Consider the following 25,615-nt stretch of genomic DNA (forward strand, 5'->3'; position numbering starts at 1 on the left):
TGATTGGATACTATGATGCAGTCACAAAAGAACTGGATGCAGGGAATAACTTCGATATTATATACTTGGATCTTAGAAAGGCTTTTGATACTGTTGCACATGGAAGACTGCTACACAAATTGGAGCAGTGTGACATTGGAGGCAAATTGCTGCTATGGATAAAGGGGTGGTTGAGGGGGAGAAGACAGAGAGTGGTAATCAATGGACACTGCTCATCGTGGACTGATGTTATTAGTGGAGTCCTCAGGGCTCAGTGTTGGGTCCATTATTGTTTTCTGTATTTATAAATGATATCGATGATGGTATATCGGGCTTAATGTCCAAGTTTGCAGACGATACAAAGGTTGGCAGGGTTGTCAAGGACACTACTGACACTATGCTGCTGCAACAGGATCTGGAAAGGTTGAGCAGATGGGCTGAGAGGTGGCAAATGAAGTTTAACATTGATAAATGTAAAGTACTACACATGGGAAACAGCAACCCCAGAGCAACGTATCAACTCTGTGGTACTACACTGACAGTGGTAGAGAATGAAAGGGACTTGGGGGTGGTTGTGCAGGCAGATATGAAGTTCTCTGAGCAGTGCAGAAGGGCTGCAAGAGTAGCTCATATAGTATTGTCAATGATATACAGGAATTTTTCCAGCAGGGATAAGGAGGTGATTATTCCATTGTATAAGGCGATGGTCAGGCCACACCTAGAGTACTGTATACAGGTCTGGAGGCCTCATTTCAAGAAGGATGTAGAGCTGCTGGAACGAGTACAGAGAAGGGCAACAAGATTAGTGAATGGAACAAAGGGGTGCTCTTACGAAGAAAGGCTTAAGTTTTGCAAATTACAGTGTCTGGAGACTAGGCACCAGCGAGGTGATCTGATGGAGGTGTATAAAGCCTTGAATGGTTTAAGCATGCTCAATGCTGATGGGATTCTTCCTCTAGCTCAGAATAATCACCTGAGAGGGCATTAATTCAAATTGAGGAAAGACAGATGTAGGATAGACGTGCGGAAATTTGCCTTTAGCCAGCGGGTGGTTGGTTGGTTGAACAGACTTCCATCCCTTGTGGTGGAGGTTGATAGCCTAAATAAGTTTAAGGCTCAGCTGGACAGGTATTTTGAACGAACAGAGGGGTGAAGTGGAAGTGGGTTTTTTTTTTTTTTTTTTGGCTGATGCTGCATAAGCTTGCTTTCTTGCATCAAATGCCTCTACTAATGCTAATGCTAATTTGTAGGATTCAGTGGAATACAACATTTGCCAGTCCAGTACCTTGCTCTGTTGCCAAACTGCAGGATGTCCTTCTGTCCATCTGGTGTAGGATACTACAGGACACTTATGTCGCATGGAGTCAATGCCACACTGGATGCAAGTGGTTATAATAGCAAAAGGTTGCCCAACATGCTATTAGGTAGGTAGTCACAACCCACAACTTACTAGTGTTGGTCAGTCATACACTAGAAAGACTTGTGGATTTATTGGATGTATGTTTTCTACAACAGCATGTTAGAGAGGCAACAAGAGAAAACAATACTCTTGATCTGATTACCAGTAGTAATTCTTCATGCATTAACAATTTGCAGATAAAAGAACCACTAAGTGGCAGTGATCACAGTATATTGACGTGGGATTTAATTAAAGATGTAACTACCATCAAGGGTAAGAGAAAGGGATTCTTGCTTTCATAAAGGAAACTACAGTGGTCTCAAATTCTTTTTAAATTCTATACAGTGGGACCAACAACAAATTCAAAATGGAAAGAATTCAAAGAAATGATCATAGAGGCTACTAGGCTTTTCATAGCAATTAAAAAAAAAATCTTCAAGACTTAAACCAAAATGGATGCCAGATGAACTATTGAAGCACGTGGTAAAGAAAAAATTTGCATGGGATGCATATATAAATTATCAGGTGATACAGAAGCCTATGGTAGATATAAACTAGTCTGCAATTAAGTCACAAAGAGGTTAGGCAAGCCAAGGCAGATTATGAGAAGTCTCTAGCAGAGAATGCCAAGAAAAGCAGCAAAGAATTATTTACTTATATTCCCAGTAGAAGGAAAGGGCTGAATTACATTGGTCCACTTGATGTTAGTGGTTTAACTGTGGATGATCCTGCTCAGGAGGCGCCTCCGTAGCCAGGTGGGAAGGAGCAGCAGTGCGTAGCATACGCTTCTTGGTTAGACCGGGGTTCGAGCCCATCACCACCAAATACGGAGGATGCGGAAAGGTCAGGGAATGACTACCGCATATCCCGGAGCAATATGGCCTTAGTTGCTAATGCTCCTAAAAACCAAATAACAACAACAACAACAGATCCTGCTCAGGTGGACAGGAGCAGCAGTGCATAGCACACGCTTCTTGATTAGACCGGGGTTCGAGCCCGTAACCACCAAATACGGAAAGGTCAGGGAATGACCACTGCATATCCCCAGAGCAATATGGCCTTAGTTGCTAATGCTCCTAAAAACCAAATAACAAACAAAACAAACCTGCTCTGGGTGCTGACAGGCTGAACAGATATTTTGCATGTACATTCACACATGAGGAATTCTTTACTGAGGGGGATGCTAGAAGTGTATCAAACTCTAACAGGAAGCTAAATAATTTTGTGATAAATGAGAGGAAATTGAAGGATAAAGGGAAGTGCTTTTTCTTTCATATGGATGACTGCAGTGGTCTCAGACAGTTTTTAAATTCTAAACAGCATGACCATCTGATGGTGTTACCAACAGCAAATTCTAAATGGAAAGCATTAAGGGAAGTGATTGTAGAATTTGCTAGGCATTTTATTTCAACTGAGAAATACTGTTTAAGACTTCACCTGAAACGGGTGTCAGATGAACTGATGAGACTTGTGGCAGAAAAGAAAAATCCATGGGATGCATATAAATTATAAGGTGATACAGGTGTATATGGTAGATATAAACTGGTCTGTAATCAAGTTACAAAGGAAATTAGGCAAGCTAAGGCAGATTACAAGAAGTCTCTGGCAAAGAATGCCAAGAAGAGCAGGAAAGATTTCTTTACTTATTTTAACAGTAGAGGGGGGGGGGTTGAATCACATTGGTCCACTTGATGTTGATGGTTTAACTGTTGATGATAATGCTCAAGTTGATGAAAAACTAAATAGATATTTTGCATATAAATTAACACATGAGGAATTCTTTAGAGAGGGGAATGCCAGAAGTTCATCAAAATCTAACGGGGCGCTAAATGATTTTGTGATAACTGAGAGAAAAGTGAAAGAGAAACTTAACATAAAAAAGTTGCCTGGGGTGGATGGGATCATCCACTTATATTAAGGGTGGCAACAAAGAAGTAAGCAAACACTTAGCTATAATTATGAGAGCATCTTTGGATTCAGGAGAGGTCCCTATGGACTGGAGAAATCAAAGGGAAATCAAAAGGTGACATTAGTAATTACAGGCCTGTTAGCTTAACATCTATTCCAGGAAAAATAAAGGAGTCACCAGTTAAAGAAGTAATGCAAGACCATCTAGACAAAAGTACAGATACTTCAATCATAGCATGGGTTTGTTAAGGGGAGATCTTGTCTGACCAATTTGATTGGGTTCTGTGATATAGTCACAAAAAAACTGGATGCAAAAAATAATTTTAATATCATATATGTGGATTTGAGGAAATCTTTTGATACTATTGCACATAAAAGACTGCTCTACAAATTGGAGCAGTGTAGCATTAAGGATAAGTTAATGCTATGGGAAAAAGGGATGGTTGAGTGGGAGAAGACAGAGAGTGGTTATTAGTGGTGTCCCACAGGGTTCGGTGCTGGATCCATTGTTGTTTTCAGTATTGATTAATGATATTGATGAAGGTATATCGGGGTTAATGTCTAAGTTTGTGGATGATACTAAGATTGGCGGGTTAATGAAAATAATGAAGGTATGCTGCTGCAACAAGATCTAGAAAAATTAGGCAGATGAGCTGAGAAATAGCAATTGAAATTTAACATTCACAAATGCAAGGTACTACACATGGGTAGCAGTAGTTCCAGATTAATGTATCAACTGTGCAATACTGTACTCATGGTAGTGGAAAATGAAAAGGACCTCAGGGTAATTGTTCATGTTGATATGAGGTTCTCTGAGCAGTGCAGACAGCCCTTGTGGTTTTGTCAATGATATACAGGTATTTTGCTAGCAGGGATAAGGAGGAGGTGATCCCATTGTATATATGGCAATGGTCGGGCCATATCTTTACTACTGTATACAGGTCTGTTGGCCTCGTTTTAGGAATGATATACTTCTGCTGTAACAGATGGAGAGAAGGAAGGGCAATGAGATTTGTGAGGGGAAGAAAGGTATGCTTTTACCAAACGAAGGCTTCAGTTCTGCAAATTGCAGCATTTCGAGACCTAGGCAACTGCAAGGTAATCTGATTGGGGTGTTTAAGGCTTTGAATAGCTTGAGCAAACTCAATGCTGTTGAGATTCTTCCTCTTGCTCATACTATGTATATGAGGGGGCATAAATTCACATGAGGAAAGATGGTTGCAAAATAGATGTGTGGGAGTTTGTCTTCAGTCAGGGGTGGTTGATTGTTGTAACAAGCTTTCAGCCATTGTTGTGGAAATAGATAATCAAGGAAGAACTAGGCAAACTGTTGGAAGGGATGGATAGGTGAAATGGTTTTGTTTTTTTTTTTGTTTTTTTGCTGGTGCTGTATAAGCTTGCTTTCTTACATCATTTGCCACTATTAATGCTAATATTACATCCTCTGAACAATGTAGACATGCTACTAGAACAGTTCAGAGTTATGTTAATGATATACAAGAACTTTATATAGCCAAGTAGCACAGGACACATATTTGAATCCCGTGGTTTGAGTCCAAATGATGAGTTGTGAATCCTCTGGATTATAATCAGAACATTTGCCTATAGATACAAAGAAGTGATCATTACATTATATTATTGTTATCAGCCATATGATGCAAGGAAGCCTGAGGCTTATGCTGCACCAGCCAAAAAATAAAAATTCACCGAGTTACCCTGAGAGAGAGAGAGAGAGAGAGAGAGAAGTAGAAAGGAGTCACCAAGAAAGAGAAGAATGATGATATCCATCTTGGGACCCTGGGGCAATTAGGCCACATCTTGAATACTGCATGCAGACTTGGAAACCCTATTTTAGTAAAGAAGTGGACCTGTTGGAAAGTGTATAGAGATGACTGTCAAAATTGGTTGCTAGCAGAAGGGGTGTTCTTATCAATGGAATCTTGTATAATTTACATTATCTTGTATAATCTTCTATAATTTACATTGTTTGGAAACCAGGCATTTATAAGATGATCAAAAGGATTGTGATGGATGTGGGTACTAAATGCAGTGGGGGTCTCTACACTTAACATATACAAGGAGTATAAATTAAATTGGGAAGGGATAATTTTAGAACAGCTGTCCAAAAAAGTTTTCCTTATTCGAAGGCTGATTAACTTTGCAATAAACTACCAGCTATTGTTATGGAGGTTAGATTTTCTACATTTAAAGAAGGGTTGGATGTATATTTGAAAGAAATTGATAAATGAAGTGGAGAATATGTTAATCACATCTGCATTATCTGAAACATCAGGTTAATAAAATCTATCAAAAAAAAATATATATATTTTTTTTTTTTATATATATATTTTTTTTTCCCCATAACATAATTTTATCAGTCTTTTCTTTAATAAAATTTAAAAATTGATACTCAAATATTTATGAATAAATTTTAATAGTTTTTCTCCCTTTAATGCTAAATAATGCAGTTTTGTCTTCAACCAAATGGTATATTAGTTGATGGTTCTAGCAGTATGGTGCAGTTTTATCAGAATAGCAATAATGAATTAGAATTTATTGAGATATTGTTTATTTTTGTAGCTTGACTGTAGAGATAGTCAGAGATTTCCTGAATGTAGCACTTTGCCTACATGATTGTAACATGATAGTTAAAATGGTATTCTTCTGTTTAATAATCGATCCAGTTAGCCTTGCTATTTTTTGAAACAAACAAAGCAGAAATGGGGAAAAAAAAGTTCAAAACCAATTTTTCTTCTACTTAAATAAAACATCAATACTTCTTTTTAATACAAATTAATAAGTGTTTATTTATTAATCCTTAAATAACTATTATTTTTTCAGGTTGTAAAAAATGCCTATTGTCCTACTCTATTAACAAGAGATGGGGATAGGATTCGTAGCAATGGCAAGTTTGGAGGTTCCCAAAACAAAGCACCACCAATAGATAAATTAAGGGGAATGATATTTGGTGCTCCACCATCTGAAGAATATAAACAGTTAACAAGACATATTAGTGAGTATACAGACTAATTTTAACATGATAATATTTAAGAATTAAAGGAAACACATCTGAGTGTCCAAGTATGGGAAACACTAACAATTAAATACTTTTCATTATGGAGAGCAGTGTTTTGTGATCAAGTAGTATAGAGGTGTCCTTTTCAGTGGCCGTACCATGCAGAAATTAGTTTAGCCCTTGAAATGCTATGATTATTTCATCTTCTCTTATCAATGTTCTTACATCATCCAAAGTAATATCCATTTTTTCCATTTTTGTGCATCACATTTTGACATCCGTTATCTTTACCGTTTTCCAAAATCCACTAATCACTTGGAGCTCTTTGACTTCCTCTCTTTGCAACTTGACTTTCTCCAGTCCAACTTTCCTAACAGTCAGGTAATTTTTCTTGGTGATTTTAATGTTCACAACTCCAGCTGGCTTACGTTTTCTGGTCACACTGATCCAGCTGATCAAGATGCTCCAGCTTTTGCAATTACTAATGATTTCACACAGATTGTTTATTTACCTACCAGAATACCGGACAATCCTAACCATACAGCCAACACGCTTCATCTTTTTTCACAACAACCCTTCTAATTACAGAGTTGAAATGATTGGTTGTTTAGGCACCTCAGATCACAACTTGGTGATTGTCTCTTCTCCAACGGAGCCTTTATCTCATGACTCACAACCTCATGTTGTTTGGCATTACAATGATGCAAAATGGGATGACCTGAGAGATTTCTTTTCCTTGGTCAAATTACTGTTTCAAACTTATGATGTCAACGTTTGCTCAGATCGTGTCAGTGAAATTATTCTTGTAGGAATGGAATCCTTTATTCCACACTCCACTGTAAAATCTCGTCTTTTATATAAACCTTGGTTTTCCCATAAATGTGCTAAGGCTGTTCAAGAGAAGAATGTTGCATATTGCACAATTGGCTTGTTTCCAATTCTTCAGTTTCATTTTCTGCCTACACCAAAGCTCGCAACAAATTGTAAAGCAGTTATTAATCAGTCCAAACTAGATTTTGAACAGGCTAAGAGTAGAAAACTTGCTTCTTGCCCTAATGGTAGCCGAGAATTCTGGTCTCTTGCCAAAGCTGTTGACCGCAACTTTTGCCCATCTCTGCTCCCACTCTGTCAAAACCAGATGGTTCTGTTCTCATTTCAGCCAAGGATAAAGCTGACCTGCTAGCATCGCATTTTTCTTCCAACTGATGTATTAATGATCTTGGTAAAACACCCCCCACCATTCCCAACTCACTCCACTTAATGCTTCCTGTGGTCTTCCATCAAAAGAATATTGACGAAACTTGATACTCAGAAAGCTGCAGGTCCTAATGGTATTTCTCCACTTGTTCTCAAAACACGTGCTTCTGAACTTACTCCTGTTCTTTGCCGCCTTTTTTTCAGTTCTTATTCCAAAGGTGTTTTTCCTTCTGCTTGGAAATTTGCTCATATCCAGTCAGTTCCTAAAAAGGCTGACAAATCTCTCCCATCCAATTATCGTCCCATTGCAATTACTTCTATTCTTTCTAAAGTAATGGAGAAATCAATTAACCACCAGTTAATTGATTTCTCCGTCAGTGTCAATCCACTGGTGATATTCTGGCTTATGTTACCAATTTTTAGACAAATTCAATGGAAAAGTTCAGTGAAACACAAGCAATTGCTCTTGACAATTTAAAGGCTTTCGATCGTGTTTGGCATAAAGGTCTTCTAAACAAGCTTCCATCTTATGGTTTGGCAACTGTTTTTTGTAATTGGTTATTCAGTTTTCTCTCTGATCGCTTGCGCCTCCTACGTAGCCAGGTGGGCAGGAGCAGCAGTGCTGTAGCACACGCTTCTTGATTAGACCAGGATTCGAGCCCATGAGCCACCAAATACGGAGGATGCGGAAAGGTCAGGGAATGACCACCACATATCCTGTGAGCAATATGGCCTTAGTTGCTAATGCTCCTGAAAAAACAAATAACAACAATAAGTGATCGCTCACTGAGGGTGATGGTAGATGGCTCTCTGTCTTCTAACTTCTCCATTAATGCTGGTGTCTCCCAAGGTTCAGTGGACTTGGGGGACACTAGAACTCTTTTCCTCTTGTATATTAATGACCTTCTCTCTTTTCCTATTGTGTATTAATGACCTTCTTCCATTGACTGGAAATCCTATCCATAGTTTTGCCGATGATAGCACATTGCATTCCACTTTCCAGTTTGAGAGACCTTGCCCTGCTCAATCAGCTACAACTTCTCAAATATCCACTACCAATTCCTTAAATGCCATTCTCCAGGTAATTCTCCAGTGGGGAAAAGACAACTTAGTTGATTTCATTCCTTCTAAAACTCAATCTTGTCTTATGTCCTTGAGGTTGTCACAGACATTCTCTCAGATATGCCAGACAAGCTGTACTTGCTACCTGGGAGTCTAAAACGCTGATGGAACTGATATTCGGGTGACACTCGAGTCAAGTGTACCCAATTTCGGCGAAGTCCGGACGGTCTGTGACAACCAAATCCTCTGCTTGCACCTTCGCGATGGTGGGACTGTTAGAAATCCTGGGTATAACCTCCATGCACAAGTACATGGTGGGTGACCACTCACGTGTGAACCAACGTAAGCAAGGGTCGAGGTGTGGGCGCCTACACCACATGGAGAAACGCCGCCACTCTATGTTACCAGGCAGTACTAAGTGGTAGATGACTCTCATCAACCGGTGAAATACCACCACTTTGCTTATTGGAGGCTTGAAGTGGTAGAACCCATGTTTAGTCTCTAGAGCTAGGTTCCGGTCAACCCTTCCCTATCTCTTCCATCATGCAGTACGATTAAAGACTTTTGAGGTTGTGATGAACGTCGTGGTGAGATTCAATATTCCTCACATTTCGAGGGTACAGCTCTAAAACGGTGTTTGCAGGCAGGCCGCAAGTTAGTACACTGGACCGAACCTATTGGTAATTCTCTAGGAGGCTTCCGGATCAGCTGGTGTATAATCTTGCTACCTCTACTCTGCCAGATAGTGACTGGAGGGAGTCCGAGTAGTGTGTATGCAGGGGAGCATTGTCAAGGCCACGTTATGTCAAGTATCTCGGTATATTCTTTTTCTTACTATTGAATACACCACAAATTGTCAAACTAATAGAGTAAGCTTATCTCCGAAAAGATCTAAACCTCCCAAACACTTCCTAGTTGATTTCACAAATATACGTGGTCTCAGTTCTAATCTCAACGATGTCCATTTCCACTTGCAGTCTGCCAAACCCCATGTACTTTTTCTGACAGAATCTCAGTTATCGGTGGATTCAACTACTCCTCATCTCAGAGGCCCAAATTATTCGCTGAATGATTCCTTTCGCCTCAAAGGTGGTACTTGTGCATATCTCCATTCCAATATTCCCTGTCAGAGACTTTGTCATTTGGAATCTCCTCTTTTCGATCTTCACAGGCTTAAAATCTCTCTACCTCATTGTGTCAAATTTATCTGTTGTCTCTACCGTTCTCCCAACTCCACTAATCACTTGGAGATCTTTGACTTCCTCTCTTTGCAACTTGACTTTTTCCAGTCCCACTTTCCTAACAGTGAGGTGATTTTCCTAAGTGATTTTAATTTTCACAACTCCAGCTGGCTTCCATTTTCTAGTCACACCGACCAAGCAGGTCAAGATGCTGAGGCTTTTGCAATTACTAATGACCTTGCACAGATTGTTCATTTACCTACAAGAATACCAGACAATCCTAATCATACAGCCAATAATACCCTTGATCTTTTTCTCACAAACAACCCTTCTAAGTACACGGTCGAAGTGAGAGGTCCTTTAGGCACTTCAGATCACAACTTGGTGATTGTCTCTTCTCCAGTGGAACCTTTATCTCATGACTATTCCCAACCTCGTGTTGTTTGGCATTACAAGAATGCAAAATTGGATGACCTGCGAGACTTCTTTTCTTCTTTTCCTTCGTCGGATTACTGTTTCAAAACTTCTGATATCAACATTTGCTCAGATCATGTCAGTGAAATTATTCTTGCAGGAATGGAATCCTTTATACCAGACTCCACTTTAAAATCTCGTTCTTAATCTAAACCTTGGTTTTCCGATAAATGTGCTAAGGCTGTTCAAGAGAAGAACGTTGCATATCGCAATTGGCTTGTTTGTAATTCTTCAGTTTCATTTTATACTTACACCAAAGCTCGCAACAATTGTAAAGCAGTTATTAATCAGTCTAAACTAGAGTTTGAACAGGCTAAGAGTAGAAAACTTGCTTCTTGCCCTAATGGTAGCCGAGCATTCTGGTCCCTTGACAAAGCTATTAGCCACAACCTTTGCCCATCTCTGCTCCCACCTCTGTCCAAACCAGATGGTTCTGTTGTCACTTCAGCCAAGGATAAAGCTGACCTGCTAGTATCCCATTTTTCTTCCAACTCATGTATTAATGATCTTGGTAAAACACCTCCCACCATTACAACACACTCCATTCAGTGCCTCCTGTGGTCTTCCGTCAAAAGGATATCAGAATGATTTTGATGAATCTTGATGCTAAGAAAGCTCCAGGTCCTGATGGTATTTCTCAACTTGTTCTCAAAACCTGCGCTCCTGAACTTACTCCTGTTCTTTGCCACCTTTTTTCACTTACTTGTTTCAAAGGTGTTTTTCCTTCTGCTTGGAAATTTGCTCATATCCAGCCAGTTCCTAAAAAGGGTGACAAATCTCTCCCATCCAATTATCGTCCCATTGCAATTACTTCTATTCTTTCTAAAGTAATGGAGAAATCAATTAACCGCCAACTCTTAAACTACCTAGAAACCTTCCGTCTGATCAACGATCGCCAGTATGGATTCCGTCAGTGTCGATCCGCTGGTGATATTCTGGCTTATGTTACCCATTTATGGACTATTTCAATGGAAAGGTTCGGTGAAACACAAGTAGTTGCTCTTGACATCTCAAAGGCTTTCGATCGTGTTTGGCATAAAGGTCTTCTAAACAAGCTTCCATCTTATGGTTTGCCAACTGTTTTTAGTAATTGGTTATCCAGTTTTCTCTCTGATCGCTCACTGAGGGTGATGGTAGATGGCTCTCTGTCTTCTAACTTCTCCACTGTTGCCAGTGTCCCCCAAGGTTCGGTTCTTTCCCCCACTCTTTTTCTCTTGTATATTAATGACCTTCTTCCGTTGACTGGAAATTCTATCCATAGTTTTGCCGATGATAGCACATTGCATTCCACTTTCCATTTTGAGAAACCTTGTCCTGCTCAATCAGCTTCAACTTCTCGAAAATCTGCTACCAATTCCTTAAATGTCGATCTTCAGGTAATTCTCCAGTGGGGCAAAGACAACTTAGTTGATTTCAACCCTTCTAAAACTCAGTCTTGTCTTATATTTCACAAAAAGGATTCTTCTGCTCGTATGCTTATCTTTAGTGGCACTCCGATTTCTAGGCAAAATGATATATCTCTTTTGGGGATTACCCTGACTTCTAATCTCTCTTAGCACAAGCACATTACAAATATTGCTTCCTCAGCATCTAAAAAACTTGGTTTTCTCTTTCGCTCTCAACGTTACTTTTCTTCCATGATGCTGTATAAATAGCATGCTCATGCTGTATAAATAGCAAATCCGCCCTGCCATGGAATATTGTTCCCACATCTGGGGTGGTCCCCCGAAACCTCTCTCAGGCTTCTTGATTCCATTCAGAAGAGGGCAGTTAGGTTAATTAATGATTCATCTCTAACAGAGTCTCTCCACTTGCTTTCTCATAGACGTACTGTTTCTGCTGCATACCTCTTCTACAGATACTTCCATGGGCACTCTTCTTCTGAATTGGCTTCTATAATTCCCGCTCTCTCTTTCAAAACAGTCCGAACACGTGCCGCCACCAGCCAACATCCATTTACTGTCCAACTTCAAACCCACAGAACCAACTTTTCATCTTCCTCATTTATTCATTCAACTGCTGTTTTCTGGAACAACGTTCCTTCATACGTATTTCCTGAAAATTACAATCTACAGAAGTTCAAGTCCAATGTCAACAAATATCTTCTTTCATCTTCTCAATCTCCAACCCAAGCACAGTACTAAGTACTGTAGGTTCTAATACCTCTCATGTTTGGGGTTCACTAAAAAAAAAAAAAAAAAAAAAATCTCTCATAAAGAATTCTTCTGCTCCTATGCTTATCTTTGGTGGCACTCCAATTTCTAGACATGGTAATATATCTTTTTTGGGGATTACCCTGACTTCTAATTGGTTGCAGATACCTCAAAAGTTCTTATCTGTTACCCCAACTGGACATATCTAGATGTTCTGGGGTCAAAAACGTTTCAAGTGAGCAGGTAGCTAATGCCAGGGAAGAGAACCTAAAAAACTTCAAGGGTTGTGTTAGGGTTGTTAAATATACAAGAACAGTAAGTCTTAATTGGGCTTCTTGATTAGACCAGGGTTCGAGCCCATGACCACCAAATACGGAGGATGCGGAAAGGTCAGAGAATAACCACCGCATATCCCTGGAGTAATATGGCCTTAGTTGCTAATGCTCCTCAAAACCAAATAACGACAACAACAACAAGTCTTAATTGTTTATATATTAATGTTATAAGTGTCGTCAATAAAATGAGCGAATTCGAACTGCTGGTTAAAACAAGTAACGCAGACATAATAGAGCTTATGGAGACATGGTGCCTCCCCGAAATTGGAATGACGAGTTTCAGTATGGCTTGTATAATGTATTTAGGAAGAATAGGGTAGATTGAAGGGGTGGTGGGGTAATGCTTCATATCAGAAGCAGCCTGAGTGCAACAATAGTGTTCCCAGATTCAGGCATTTCATATGCTAATATAGAATCTGTATGGTGTGAGATAGTTGGAAACAAAGGTATAATGTGAGTAGGAGTAATCTACAGACCAGGTGATTGTGAAAATTATTATGAAAGTCTCTAGATGCAAATGGAATGGGCAAGTAAGCGTCAATGTCTTATTATGAGTGATTTCAATTTGCCTCTAATTGATTGGAGTAAATGGGAAGGAAATTCGACACGGGGAAAACAAAATTTTTAAATCAACTAGATGACTGTTATTTGTATCAACATGTCAGGGAAAGTACTAGAGAAAAGAATATCCTAGACCTCATCATCATCCATGAATCAGATGACATAACAGGGCTGACAGTAGAGGAACCAGTAGCAGGAAGTGATCACGGAGTTCTACGGTGGATGATGACGAGAGAGGTAGCAGTAATTAAAGGCAAAGGAATGGGTTTTAATTTCAGAAAAGGAAATTACGATGCCTTAAGGTACTAGGTACTACATGGCCTTTATTATCTGTGTAGATATCGCACATAGAATGAATACATTTGAACTGTGGTATGCTTTTAAAACAATCACAGATACCTTGAATGCGTATTTACCATTAAAAAAATATTCCACGGGAGGGTTCCAAGTTGGATGAATAGTGAAGTTGCCACATTACTTGAGCAGAAAAAAGGTGGCATGGAAAGGTTACAGAGCAATAAAAAGTACTGAAGCCTATAACAGCTACATGGTGATGTGTAATAGAGCCACAGAAAAGGTTCGACAGGCAAAGGCAATTTATGAGAAATTACTAGCAAACAGAGCAAATGGGGGGGGGGGGTGGAATAAGGAATTCTTCACATATATAAATGCCAAGAAGAGCAGGACAAACCAGATTGGACCCTTACGTAAGGGAAAGGAGATAGTATTAAATACACTAGCTGCCATTGCAGATGGACTGAACAGTTATTTTGCATCGATATTTACAAATAAAAAACCTTTTGTTGCAATGGAAAATTGTGGGAGCGAAGTTGAAAAATATGTAGTTAATTTTGCAAGATTATTTAATGAAAATATCGCAAGATTATTTAATGAAAAAACTTTCGAGCCTACAGGCCAGTAAGGCTCCTGGAGTTGATGGAATATACCCTATAATCTTAAGGGAGGCAGCAAGTGAGTGCATTGAACCATTGAGGCTAATTGTCGAGCATCACTAGACTCTGGGGAGATTCCGTTGGATTGGAAAACTGCAATGTATCTCCCATGCATAAGGGTGGATCTAAGAGTGAAGTGGGAAATTATCGACCTGTCAGTCTGACTTCAGTGGTAGGGAAAATCCAGGAGGCAATGATCAAAGGTGGAATTCAGGATCATTTGAATTGAATTGAAATTCTCAAGGATACTCAACATGTTTTGTAAACGGAAAATCATGTTTAACAAATCTGGTTCGCTATTTTGAAAAGGTCACTCACGAGCTGGATTTAGGGAATAATTTCAACATTGTTTATTTAGATTTCAGCAAAGCTTTTGACTCAGTCCCACATGAGCGGTTGCTTTATAAGCTGGAACAGGTTGGAATCACTGGGAAAATCCTTAGATGGATAGAAGGATGGCTTCAGGGCAGGAGGCAGAGGGTTGTGATAAATGGCTATTCCTCAGATTGGGTTGATGTAAAAAGTGGGGTTCCCCAAAGATCAGTATTAGGACCACTGTTGTTTTTAATATTCATAAACGACATCAATGAAGGGATAGAGGGCATTATGTCTGAATTTGCAGATGATGTTAAAATTGATAGAGTAGTTAATGATCACGGTCAAGCTGAGCTTCTTCAGAGAGTCCTAGATAGACTTCAGGAATGATCAGACAAATGGCAGCTATGCTCTAATCCAGGCCTGGGCAAAATTTTTGGCTGAAGGGCCACATTAAGAATTCAAAAAGAAGACGGGCCGCACGTAAAATACTATTTTTAGATATATATTATTTGTTATCATGAAGAAGAAATATAACAAAAAATTTTTCTCTAACAACCAAGAATTTAATGGAACTGTTTTACATCTTTTACCATTTTTTTTTTTAATTTCGGGTAATTTCGGTTTCGGTTTTAATTTTGTAGTTGAGATTCTTAAAACTGCTTGTAAATTATCATCGGTGATGCTTGATCTTAAAGAATTTTTATTTAGATTCATGATGGAAAATGTTTGTTCACATATGTAGGTTGATCCAAAAATAACAACATTTTTCGGGCAAAATCTTTAAGTTCGTAGAATTTGTCCAAATTAAGAGTATTGTAAAATTTACAGATTTCCTCACGATGGTGCAATTCCCTTAAATCAGTATCACACTGCAGATCTATAATCTGAAGCTGTAGTTCTCGGTGCACTATCAATTTCTATTGAAAATGTGTCGCACACTATTGCCAAACTTGTCTCAATTTTTCGGAAGTCACCAAATCTTCGTGAAAAGTCGTCATTCAAAGCGTTGATAATTTCACAATATTTTTCAAATTTATTTTCTGGAATTTTCAGCAACTTCATGGTTGGAAAGTGGTCTACCTTATTAATTAATAAATGTCTAAGGAACAACTGGAGTTTTAATTTAAATCCATTCAAACTTTTTACCATATCATGAGCGTATAAATTTTTCCCTTGTAACACAGTATTTAAGTCTGTCACGATGTCCAGGGTAAACACAAAATCACAAATCCAGTTATTATCAGTTAATTCGGGAAAGTCCATAATATTTTTCAGTTTTAAAAATAAAATGTCATCTTTAAGATCCCATACTCGCCGAAGAACTTTTCCTAAGCTAAGCCATCAAATTTGGTTGTGATAAGGAATATCTGTGTACTTGGATTCAATATCTTGAAGAAAATTAATGAATTGTCTGTGTTTCAGGCCCCTCGATCGTATTAAATTTACTAGTTTAATAATACAAGATGTGACATGTTCAACTTTTAACGCAATTTTACATAATACTTGTCGATGTATTATTGATTCATTGTAATTTAATTACAATGAATTGTAATTAAATTATAATCGGGATAATTTTCACAAATTTTATCTTGAATTTTCTCCAACGCTCCAACATTTTTACCCGTCAAACTTGCTGCTCCGTCAGTTGTTATGCTTAACATTTTATTCCATTGTAAATTATATCTTATTAAGCATTTTTCAACTTTTTCAAATATATCTGCTCCCGTTGTTTGGTCTTTAAGAGATTCCATTGAAAGAAGCTCTTCAATAATTTCAAAATTAGAGATACATCCACGTATAAAGATCAATAATTGCGCAGTATTCTTTTGGTCGTTACTTTCGTCGAGAGCTATCGAGTTCCATGTTATGGATTCTAATACTGATAATAATTGCTCATTCAAATTTGTATCGATGCATTCAATTTTTCTTACTACGGTTCGCAGAGATAAACTTATGTTCTCAAATTTGTGTTTAATGTCAGGACATATAATTCCACAAGCTTCAGTCATACATTCTTTAATATAGTCTCCATCAGTAAAAGGCTCGTTGCTTTTTTGCAATTATATGAGAAATAACAAAACTGCCTCTACAGTAGCTTCTTGTTCCATAGTTAACCGCGTTTTTTAGGAGCATTAGCCACTAAGGCCATATTGCTCCGGGATATGCGGTGGTCATTCCCTGACCTTTCCGCATCCTCCATATTTGGTGGTGATGGTCTTGAACCCCGGTCTAATCAAGAAGCATGTGCTACTCACTGCTGCTCCTGCCCACCTGGCTACGGAGACGCCAGTTAACCGCGTAAACACATTTTGTTGTCTAGATAAATTTTGAATCAATCCATCGGCAGTTTTTTTTCTCACTTCCGGAGTTAAATTGGCACCATATTCGGAATGTTTAGTAGTGAAATGTCTTTTAATATTTTACTCTTTCAACACTGAGACGCTCTCCAGGCAGATGAAACTAATAGTTTCGTTATTAATGTTAGCAAAAAAATACTTTGTGTTCCACTCTTCATTAAAGACACAATGCTCTCGTTGAATATTTCATTTTTTATTCATTTTTAAAAGATCGTAAATATTATTTTTATCGCTACTGGCACCAAGATGAAAACCGAAGATAACGCAAAAAAACTAACTGCAGGATGACCGTCAGAGAAAACAGATTGGAACTGCGGCTGGTCAGCAGTCCTATCCTATTACTCCGCCACAGCAGCAAAGCCGTTGTCCTCGTCACCGGTTGTCTGTTACCATTAGTTTATAATCACAAATTATACCGTTATAAAATCGCCCGTTGGCTCGCTCCGGTTCGCGCAAAATTTCAAATTCCATCTCAATTTGAACAATACAGAGATGATAAAACAATTTACAAGTCGACAAATTCTATAATTTATTACATATACAAATTTATTTTTCAAAAATGCGTCGCAAAAGCATAAAATAAGTAAACTTTTTTTGAAAATACAATTAAAGCTCACGGGCCGCATGCGGCCCACAGGCCATAGTTTGCCCGGGTCTGCTCTAATCCAACAAAGTGTAAGGTATTACACCTGGGAAACAGTAATCCCAAAATAACTTATTCACTTGGTGGAGTTCAACTAAACCCAGTACTGGAGGAAATGGACTTGGCTGTTACGATACAGACATGAAATTCTCTGAGTATTGTAAACAGGTTGCAAGGAAGGCCCATGGCATCCTATCGATGATCTATCGAACTTTTGCAAGTAGAGATAGGGACATGATAATCCCATTATATAAGGATGTGATAATTCCATTATATAAGGCTTATGTTAGACCACTCTTGGAATACTGTGTTCAAGTATGGAGACCACACCTAAAGAAAGACATTGAGCTTCTTGAAAGGGTGCATAGATGGCTAACTCGCCTGGTGAGATCGGCAAAAGGGCATCCATATGAAGAAAGACTTCGAATATGTGGGTTGTAGAATTTGGAAACTAGACATCTTAGAGGAGATTTGATTGAGGTGTTTAAGGCTCTGAAAGGCATCAGTAAAATGAATGAAGACAAAGTTTTCAAGATTACAAATGATGCTAGAACTAGGGGACATAAATTCAAGTAATGGGGGGAAATGTTTAGATTGGACTGCGGAAGTTTTATTTTAGCCAGCAAGTTAAAAATTATTGGAATAAGTTGCCTACATGGGTGGTAGAGGCTGAAAGTTTGGGGAAATTCAAAGGTCATTTGGATAGTAACTTCGGGTCAGGAAAGCACATAGTATGATAGGTTTAATTTCCTTTTCTTTTATTAATTATTATTATTTATTTTTTTTCTTGTTATCATTGTTTTATTCTTTTTTTGGCTGGTGCAGCATAAGCCATAGCCATTCTTGCACCATGCGACCATTACTTTTTTTTTTTTTTTTTTTTTTTTGGTAGTTGTTAGTCCATTGGCTTCTGTGGCCATAATGCACCTCCCAAGGGTTTGTTTTTTTGCAGTACTTTGATCCAAGCCCGAAGCGGGATTCGAACCCGCGACCTTTGGGTTGCCAAGCAGGCACTTTACCCACCTGGCTAGCCCGGTCAGCACGACCATTACCAATACTAATCTCTCTTAGCACAAGCACATTACAAATATTGCTTCCTCTGCATCCAAAAAACTTGGTTTTCTCTTTCACTCTCGGCATTACTTTTCTTCCAAACATCTGTTCACTCTACACAAATCACAAATCTAGGGCGGTGCCCACAAAACCTCTCACAGGCTTCTAGATTCCATTCAGAAGAGGGCAGTTAGGTTAATTAATGACTCATCTCTAACAGAGTCTCTCCACTTGCTGTTTCATAGATGTACTATTTCTGCTGTATGCCTTTTCTGCAGATACTTCCATGGGCACTGTTCTTCTGAATTGGCTTCTATAATTCCTGCTCTCTCTTTCAAAACAGTCCAAACACATGCTGCCGCCATCTAACATCCATTTATTGTCCAACTTCAAACTCACAGAATCAACTTTTCATCTTCCTCGATTATTCATTCAACTGCCATTTTCTGGAACAACCCTTCTTTGATCGTATTTCCTGAAAATTACAGTCTACAGAAGTTCAAGTCTAATGTCAACAAATATCTTCTTTCGTCTTCTCAACCTCCAACTCATACACCGTAATAAGTACTGAGGCCTCCAGACCTGAACTGCGTACAGGTCTGGAGGCCACATTTTAGGAAGGATGTAGATTTGCTTGAGCATATACAGAGAAGGGTAACAAGATTGGTGAGGGGAATGAAAAGATCCTCTTACCAAGAGAGGCTTAAGTTCTGCAAATTGCAGTGGCTGGAGACTAGGCACCTGCGCGGTGATCTGATTGAGGTGTATAAGGCCTTGAATGGGTTGAGCACGCTGAATTCTGATGAGATTCTTCCACTTGTTCAAATTACGAACCTAAGGGAACATAAATTCAAATTGAGGAAAGACAGATATAGAATAGATGTGCGGAAATTTGCCTTTAGCCAGCAGGTGGTTAATTGTTGGAACAAACTTCCATCTGTCGTGGAAGTTGATAGGTTAAATAAATTTAAAGAGAAACTGGACAAACATTTAGAGCGATTTGTTTTGTAAATTTTTTTTTTTTGACTGATGCTGCATAAGCTCATACACTTGCTTTCTTGCATCACATGCCACTGCTACTACTATTATCCCATTGTACAAAGGCCATGGTTAGGCCACATCTTGAGTATTGTCTACAGTTCTGGAGGCTTCTCTGTTTTTTTTCTCCGCTTCTGTTATCTCAAAGACCTTTGTATTATTTACTCGAGTAAGTTTTTTCCTTTCCTACATCTATATCTAGTGCACATCTTACCATTCTGTGATCACTTCCAACATTTACCTTATTCAGGACGGTAACATCATCCACGATATATCTTCTCTTAGTGAGGATGAAGTCGATTTCATTAATTGTTAAAAAATATATTATAGGCCTGTAACACACTCCTACTCTACTTTTCATTTTCCTCATCAACTCCATTCGTCACACCAAAGTGAATCAACATTGCACTGGCACATTGCACGTGTCAACTAAATACACTGCGTTTTGTTTCTTAACTAAGAGTAACCTCACCCTCCTGTGCTGCCTCTCTCTTTTGTGTACACATTGTACAGCAATGACAGACAGCTTATTAATTAACTTTTTAAAGATATAACTAAATTAACTTTTCACTTTTCTTAATCACAGAAGAAGAAGAAAAAAAATCAAATACACCTGAAATGTTTGTTTGTTGTTGTTTGTTATTTGGTTTTTAGGAGCATTAGCAACTAAGGCCATATTGCTCCGGGATATGCGGTGGTCATTCCCTGACCTTTCCGCATCCTCCGTATTTGGTGGTGACAGGCTCGAACCCGGTGTAATCAAGAAGCGTGTGCTACGCACTGCTGCTCCTTCCCACCTGGCTATGGAGGCACACCCGAAATGTAACACATTCATTAACTAACCTGTTTCATTCTAGCATATAATACTTTTTATGTAATTCTAGCATATTATAATACATATAATACTTTATAATAGCACACGCTGCTTGATTAGACCGGGGTTCAAGCCCGTCACCACCAAATGTGGAGGATGCGGAAAGGTCAGGGAATGATCACCTCACCGGAGCAATATGGCCTTAGTTGCTAATGCTCCTAAAAACCAAATAATAACAACAACAACAACATTTAGTGGAGATAAATTATGTGCTGATCATCCTGCTCAAAAATTTACAGAAGATTTAAAATCATTTATTGACAGAGAAATTTTAATTTGGAGAACAACTCTGCATTTTGACTAAAACAGATCTAAATTATAAAATATTACCTGCAAAAATTATGGCAAAATAGTGGAGCCTGCAGCACCAGGATACAAAAAATCCCAAGAGACAATTACAGTAGACACATGCAGGAGTGCAGCTGGAACTCACAATTGTCACTTTGTTGTTGGTAAAGTATCTAATCCTATCGCTTTTAAAAATATAAATATCTTTCATTTTTACCAGTTTATTATTTAAGAAAATCAGCATGGATGGACATGTCATTAAGTAATGAATGGTTTTATATGAATTTTTATTTTTGTAAAGAAATATTGAAGAAAATAAACTTACTTGAAAAGGCTGTTATCTTTCTGAATAATGCTCCTTCACATATCAATTGTAAGGAACTTAAAGAACATAAAAACATGTTTTTACCGCCAATTGTAGCATATTTGATCCAGCTTATTAAGGGATTTAAAGAGACTAATGAAAGACCTGAAAGACTGATTTATTAACTGATTTCCCTGCAGTCAGTTAATAAACTAAGTTTAAGCAAATCAAAGGTTCTGAAGAATTACAGCAAGGAGACAAACAACAATGAATTCACATTAGACTTTTTTGGAAAATGAAATTATGGACAAATGTAGAAATCATACAGGCTGGGACAGAAATAAATGAAGCTAAAGATGAAGAAGAGATCACCAGGACCAAAAATGCCCTAGATTCAGCTTTACATCATATTAAACAATAGCCTGATTCAGCAGTCAACAATGTGGTGTGTATTAAAATGTGGATGGACTATGCTGTGAAACATTACATTTCATCATCTAAATACCAATTTTGTCTAAATAAATCTACCTGTGTTATGTAACAGATTTAAAGTGAAAATAAAATTCTGAAGACATGTATATATACCCAGGGTCCTGACCTAGATATCATTGGTGATTTCTCTCTCTCTCTCTCTCTCTCTCTCTCTCTCTCTCTCTCTCTCTCTCTCTCTCTCTCTCTCTCTCTCTCTCTCTCTCTCTCTCTCTCTCTGCCTCTGCGTGTGCATGTGTATGTGTGGCTGGTGCAGCAAGACATATTTGAGTTAAGGTCAAGCAAGTGCTGTGCTAAACTTGTATGGCAAAAATTTGTGCCTATATATGAGGTGTGGCGATAAAAGTTCCTGGACTGATGCTGTTGCAGTCACATTTGATGAGTTTGAAAATAGAAGTGGTACACTGTAGTTCAAACTTCCTCTAGCAAATGTTAGTACAGTGATTGTCTAGTATTCTGACAGTTTGCAAGTAACAACCAGTTTTGTTAGAAGCATTAACATTCCATGTTACAGTTTGCAGTGGGGCAACAGAAACTTATGAAATGTTAAAAACTGTTTGTGGTGATGAAACATTAAGTTGTACCAGTGTTTTTGGTGTAAGTAGTTCAAAGAGTAATGTGAAGATGTTTACATGACCCAAGAAGTGGGCATCCGTCAACTTCTCAAAATGAGGACAGAGGTACAAAATTTCACGAAATCAAGAGATCATCTTTTGATCCTCAGAATGATGGGTGATGAGTTGGATACGAATAAGGAGACAACTCATCAAATTCTGCATGAAGATTTAGGGAAGAGGAAGGTCTGTGCAAAATTTGTGATGCACAGATGAACAGAAACAACGAAGTGAGTCATCATGCAAAGACTTCATCCAGGCTTGTCAAGACATTCCTAATTTCCTCAAGTGAGTTGTCACTGAATATGAGTGTTGTGTGTTTCAGTACAACCCACAGACAGTGTCTGAGCATGCAGTGGACTTGATAATCACTTGGAAGGCCCAGAAAAGTCTCATTTACAGAACTCCAGGATTGAGACACTGCTGATCATGTTTTTTGATAAACGGTGTGATTCACAAGGAATTCATAGGGGGGGGGGAGAGAGAGAGAGAGAGAATGAGTCAATACTGCATTCATTATACAGGTGCTTCAAAGACTATTGAAGCACATTTCCCAGGTGAGACCACAAGAACTAGCTGCCAGGAAAGGCAGCTATTTCTTGTTGCACAGCAACGCTCCCACTCATTCTGCACCTGTTGTGAAGATATTTCTGATGAATCATGGCATTATACAGATCAACTATCCACCCTACTCTCCCAATCTAACACCATCAGACTTCTCCCTCTTTCCCAAGGTGAAAACTGTCTTCAAAGGTAAGAGATTTTAGGATGTTGAAGACATAATGCTAATAACAAAAATATAACTGCCAAACTGAACATCATCTCCTTGGGCACCTTCAGTGACTCTTTTCAGAAACTTTTAGAATGGTGTAATAAGTGCATTCAGTGATTACTTTGAAACATAATAAAACCATTTTTGAGCTCCTTCACTTTGTGTTGTTTTTATTGCACCAGTCCAGGAACTTGATTGCTACACTTCATATGTGTGTACAGGTGAAATTAGAAAGAATGGTGTCAATACCAACAGTTCTTTTTGAGGCAGATATCTGAAAAGAGGGAAGCATGGTATCATTAAACTCTGTTAGAACCAAAGCTAATAACTAGGAGATTGTGGAGTGGGTTTTTTGTTTTGTTTTTTTTAAAACAAATATGATTTTATGGTGAATTGCACAAGTAGGTTATACTGTGATGAAAAATTTTTGTAGAATTAAATAAAATTTTAATAATGGTGAAAATACTAAAAAAAAAAATTAATGACATTAAAAAATCCATTTTTTTTATGTTAACAGCATAAACAATGCTTTTAAAAAGGGATAATTTAATGGCAAATGTTATTATTATTATTATTATTATTAGCCATATGGTGCCTCCTTAGATGTGATTTTGTTTATTTGATTATCATGAAGTGTTTCTGATACTGTTAATCCAGTGCTGCATAGTTGAAATTACTGAATTTAATAGTAGAATCCTGATATTGTGTAGTAGTACTTTATAAAAGATTGAACATGTTTGGCTGTGGGAGGGGGGGGGGGGTTATTATTATTATTATGTTATTATTTCCACCCCGGTTGGGGGGGGTTCCACCCCTTGACAAGTATTGATACCAAGTGCACAGAATGGCTGTTATGTTGCCTATTACTGTTGGTTGAGAAACTCTCTGACTTTCATACAGGTGTTCAGAATATAGGTGTTCTCTGGGAGATCTATTGCTGCTAGGCTCTTATGTAAGATATTTGGCACCATGCTGGTAGTTGACATGATGATCTGGGTGGTCGTTACCTGTTCCATATGCCACACCTAAAAACCTGTCTTAGGTCTGTGTACCTCCTGATCTTTTCCTCATGGGTTTTCTGGAGATTCCCAGTGTTGGACACTGCTACATCAGTCAGACCGGTAGCTGTTGTACAGGATCACCTTGTCCATTAGAATGGCATGGTCCCAGTACAGCTTGGGGTTTGTACTTATAATACAGTACACTTTCTTTGATCAGCTGGTATTTCCTTTCTAGCTTCTGCTGTATTATCCTGTCAATCTGGTCATGTCTCTGAGTGTACTCTGTTGGGATGATCACCCTGCATACTGCAATGATGTGCTAGATTATTACTGAGGCCAGTTGGCATTATTGACATGTGTCATCTGTCACTCCGGATTCCTTGACAATGTATTCTCTGTAGTTCCTGGTTGATTACCTGGTCTTGGATGGTGAGCATAAATCCTTCAGTCTTGGGGAAGAGCATCCCGCTCGTGAACCATGCATTGGAAGCCATTTTATCTATGTGGTTTTGATGGAGGTCATTGTAGTGTCTGCCACTTCTTTGCCCATCTTTCTCACTTTCCTCCATCAGGGCAGGGGGGGGGGGTATCCTCACTTATGTAGAGTGGCACTGTGTTTTTCTGAATGTAATCCTTCAAGTTTTCAATCACTTTCTTCTGGTGTTCGATGTGGTCTGTCAAGCCCTTCTTCTTTCTTAGTTGTAGTTGGTCCCTCCACAGGCAACTTGTTTAAAAAGCTTTGAGTTGAACAAAAATATTAATAACTTATGATTTGGAGTGGTGTTGGTGGCTTGTGCTCATCATTATCTGTTATTATTATTATTATTATTTGTTTATTTCCCAGTGTAATTCACTCCTATCCAGCTTTGCTAGCTAGGAGGGTGTACAAAACATAATATTACAATTAATTTACCTTTATATAATAGTGTTGAATATAAAAAAAAATATTAATAACATAATTTCTGTAGAGTATTCCATTGTATACATTAAAATAAAAACATTTACTGATGGCAAACCTCCAAAACATAGGAAGGCTTGTCATCATTCACCATAGGTTATTTTTGTTTGATTTTTATTTTTTTCAACACATGTACCTGATTAATTTATGTTCTTTATGTTCTGAATTTATGCCACTGCTCTGTTGTAACCAGAATCTTATTTACTAATGACTATTCTTCCATTGGAAGCACAAAAATCTGATATAATAGCTGTAATCTCTTAATGATACATTGCAAAATTTACAGCCTTTCATAGTATACAGTTTTGCTCTTTTCTGCACATTAGAAAAGGAATAAACTAAGCTTTCTTCAGAATTTCAAATTTATAAGCTCTCTCTTCAATATTTATTTGCATCTGTTCTTAATACATTATAGTAATCACCCCATCTTTATGATAACAGAATTAAATGGCAGCTGTTAAGAAGTTATCTGCTGTATATTTTATCTCTTCCTAGCTTTGTTACAAAATTTACAGCAGGCTGTAGAAACTCATCAAGACGCCAAAAGGCAACTTGCAAATCAGCAGCGACAAGAATCCTCTTCAGAGATGTTAGCAAATCAAAGAAAATTGACAGAAGCTGAAAGAGAACTTAGTGAAGTTGAAGAAAAGCTTGGTAGGTATCAAACAAGAGTTTACTAAAAAATTTT

General features: G+C 38.2%; 1 protein-coding gene across 1 annotated transcript in view; it reads left to right on the plus strand.

Moving 5' to 3' along the window:
- LOC150075318 (structural maintenance of chromosomes flexible hinge domain-containing protein 1-like) overlaps positions 1-25,615 on the plus strand; it is a 736,477-nt gene that overhangs the window by 675,501 nt on the left and 35,361 nt on the right. The window contains exons 47-48 of the mRNA XM_090388445.1: positions 6,128-6,299; positions 25,423-25,581. Coding sequence (XP_090244571.1) covers positions 6,128-6,299; positions 25,423-25,581 — 331 coding nt within the window. The remainder of the gene's footprint in view (positions 1-6,127; positions 6,300-25,422; positions 25,582-25,615) is intronic.

This window comes from Mastigoproctus giganteus, chromosome 14, assembly GCF_048544385.1.
Source record: "Mastigoproctus giganteus isolate SK-2022 chromosome 14, ASM4854438v1, whole genome shotgun sequence".
NCBI lineage: Eukaryota > Metazoa > Arthropoda > Arachnida > Uropygi > Thelyphonidae > Mastigoproctus > Mastigoproctus giganteus.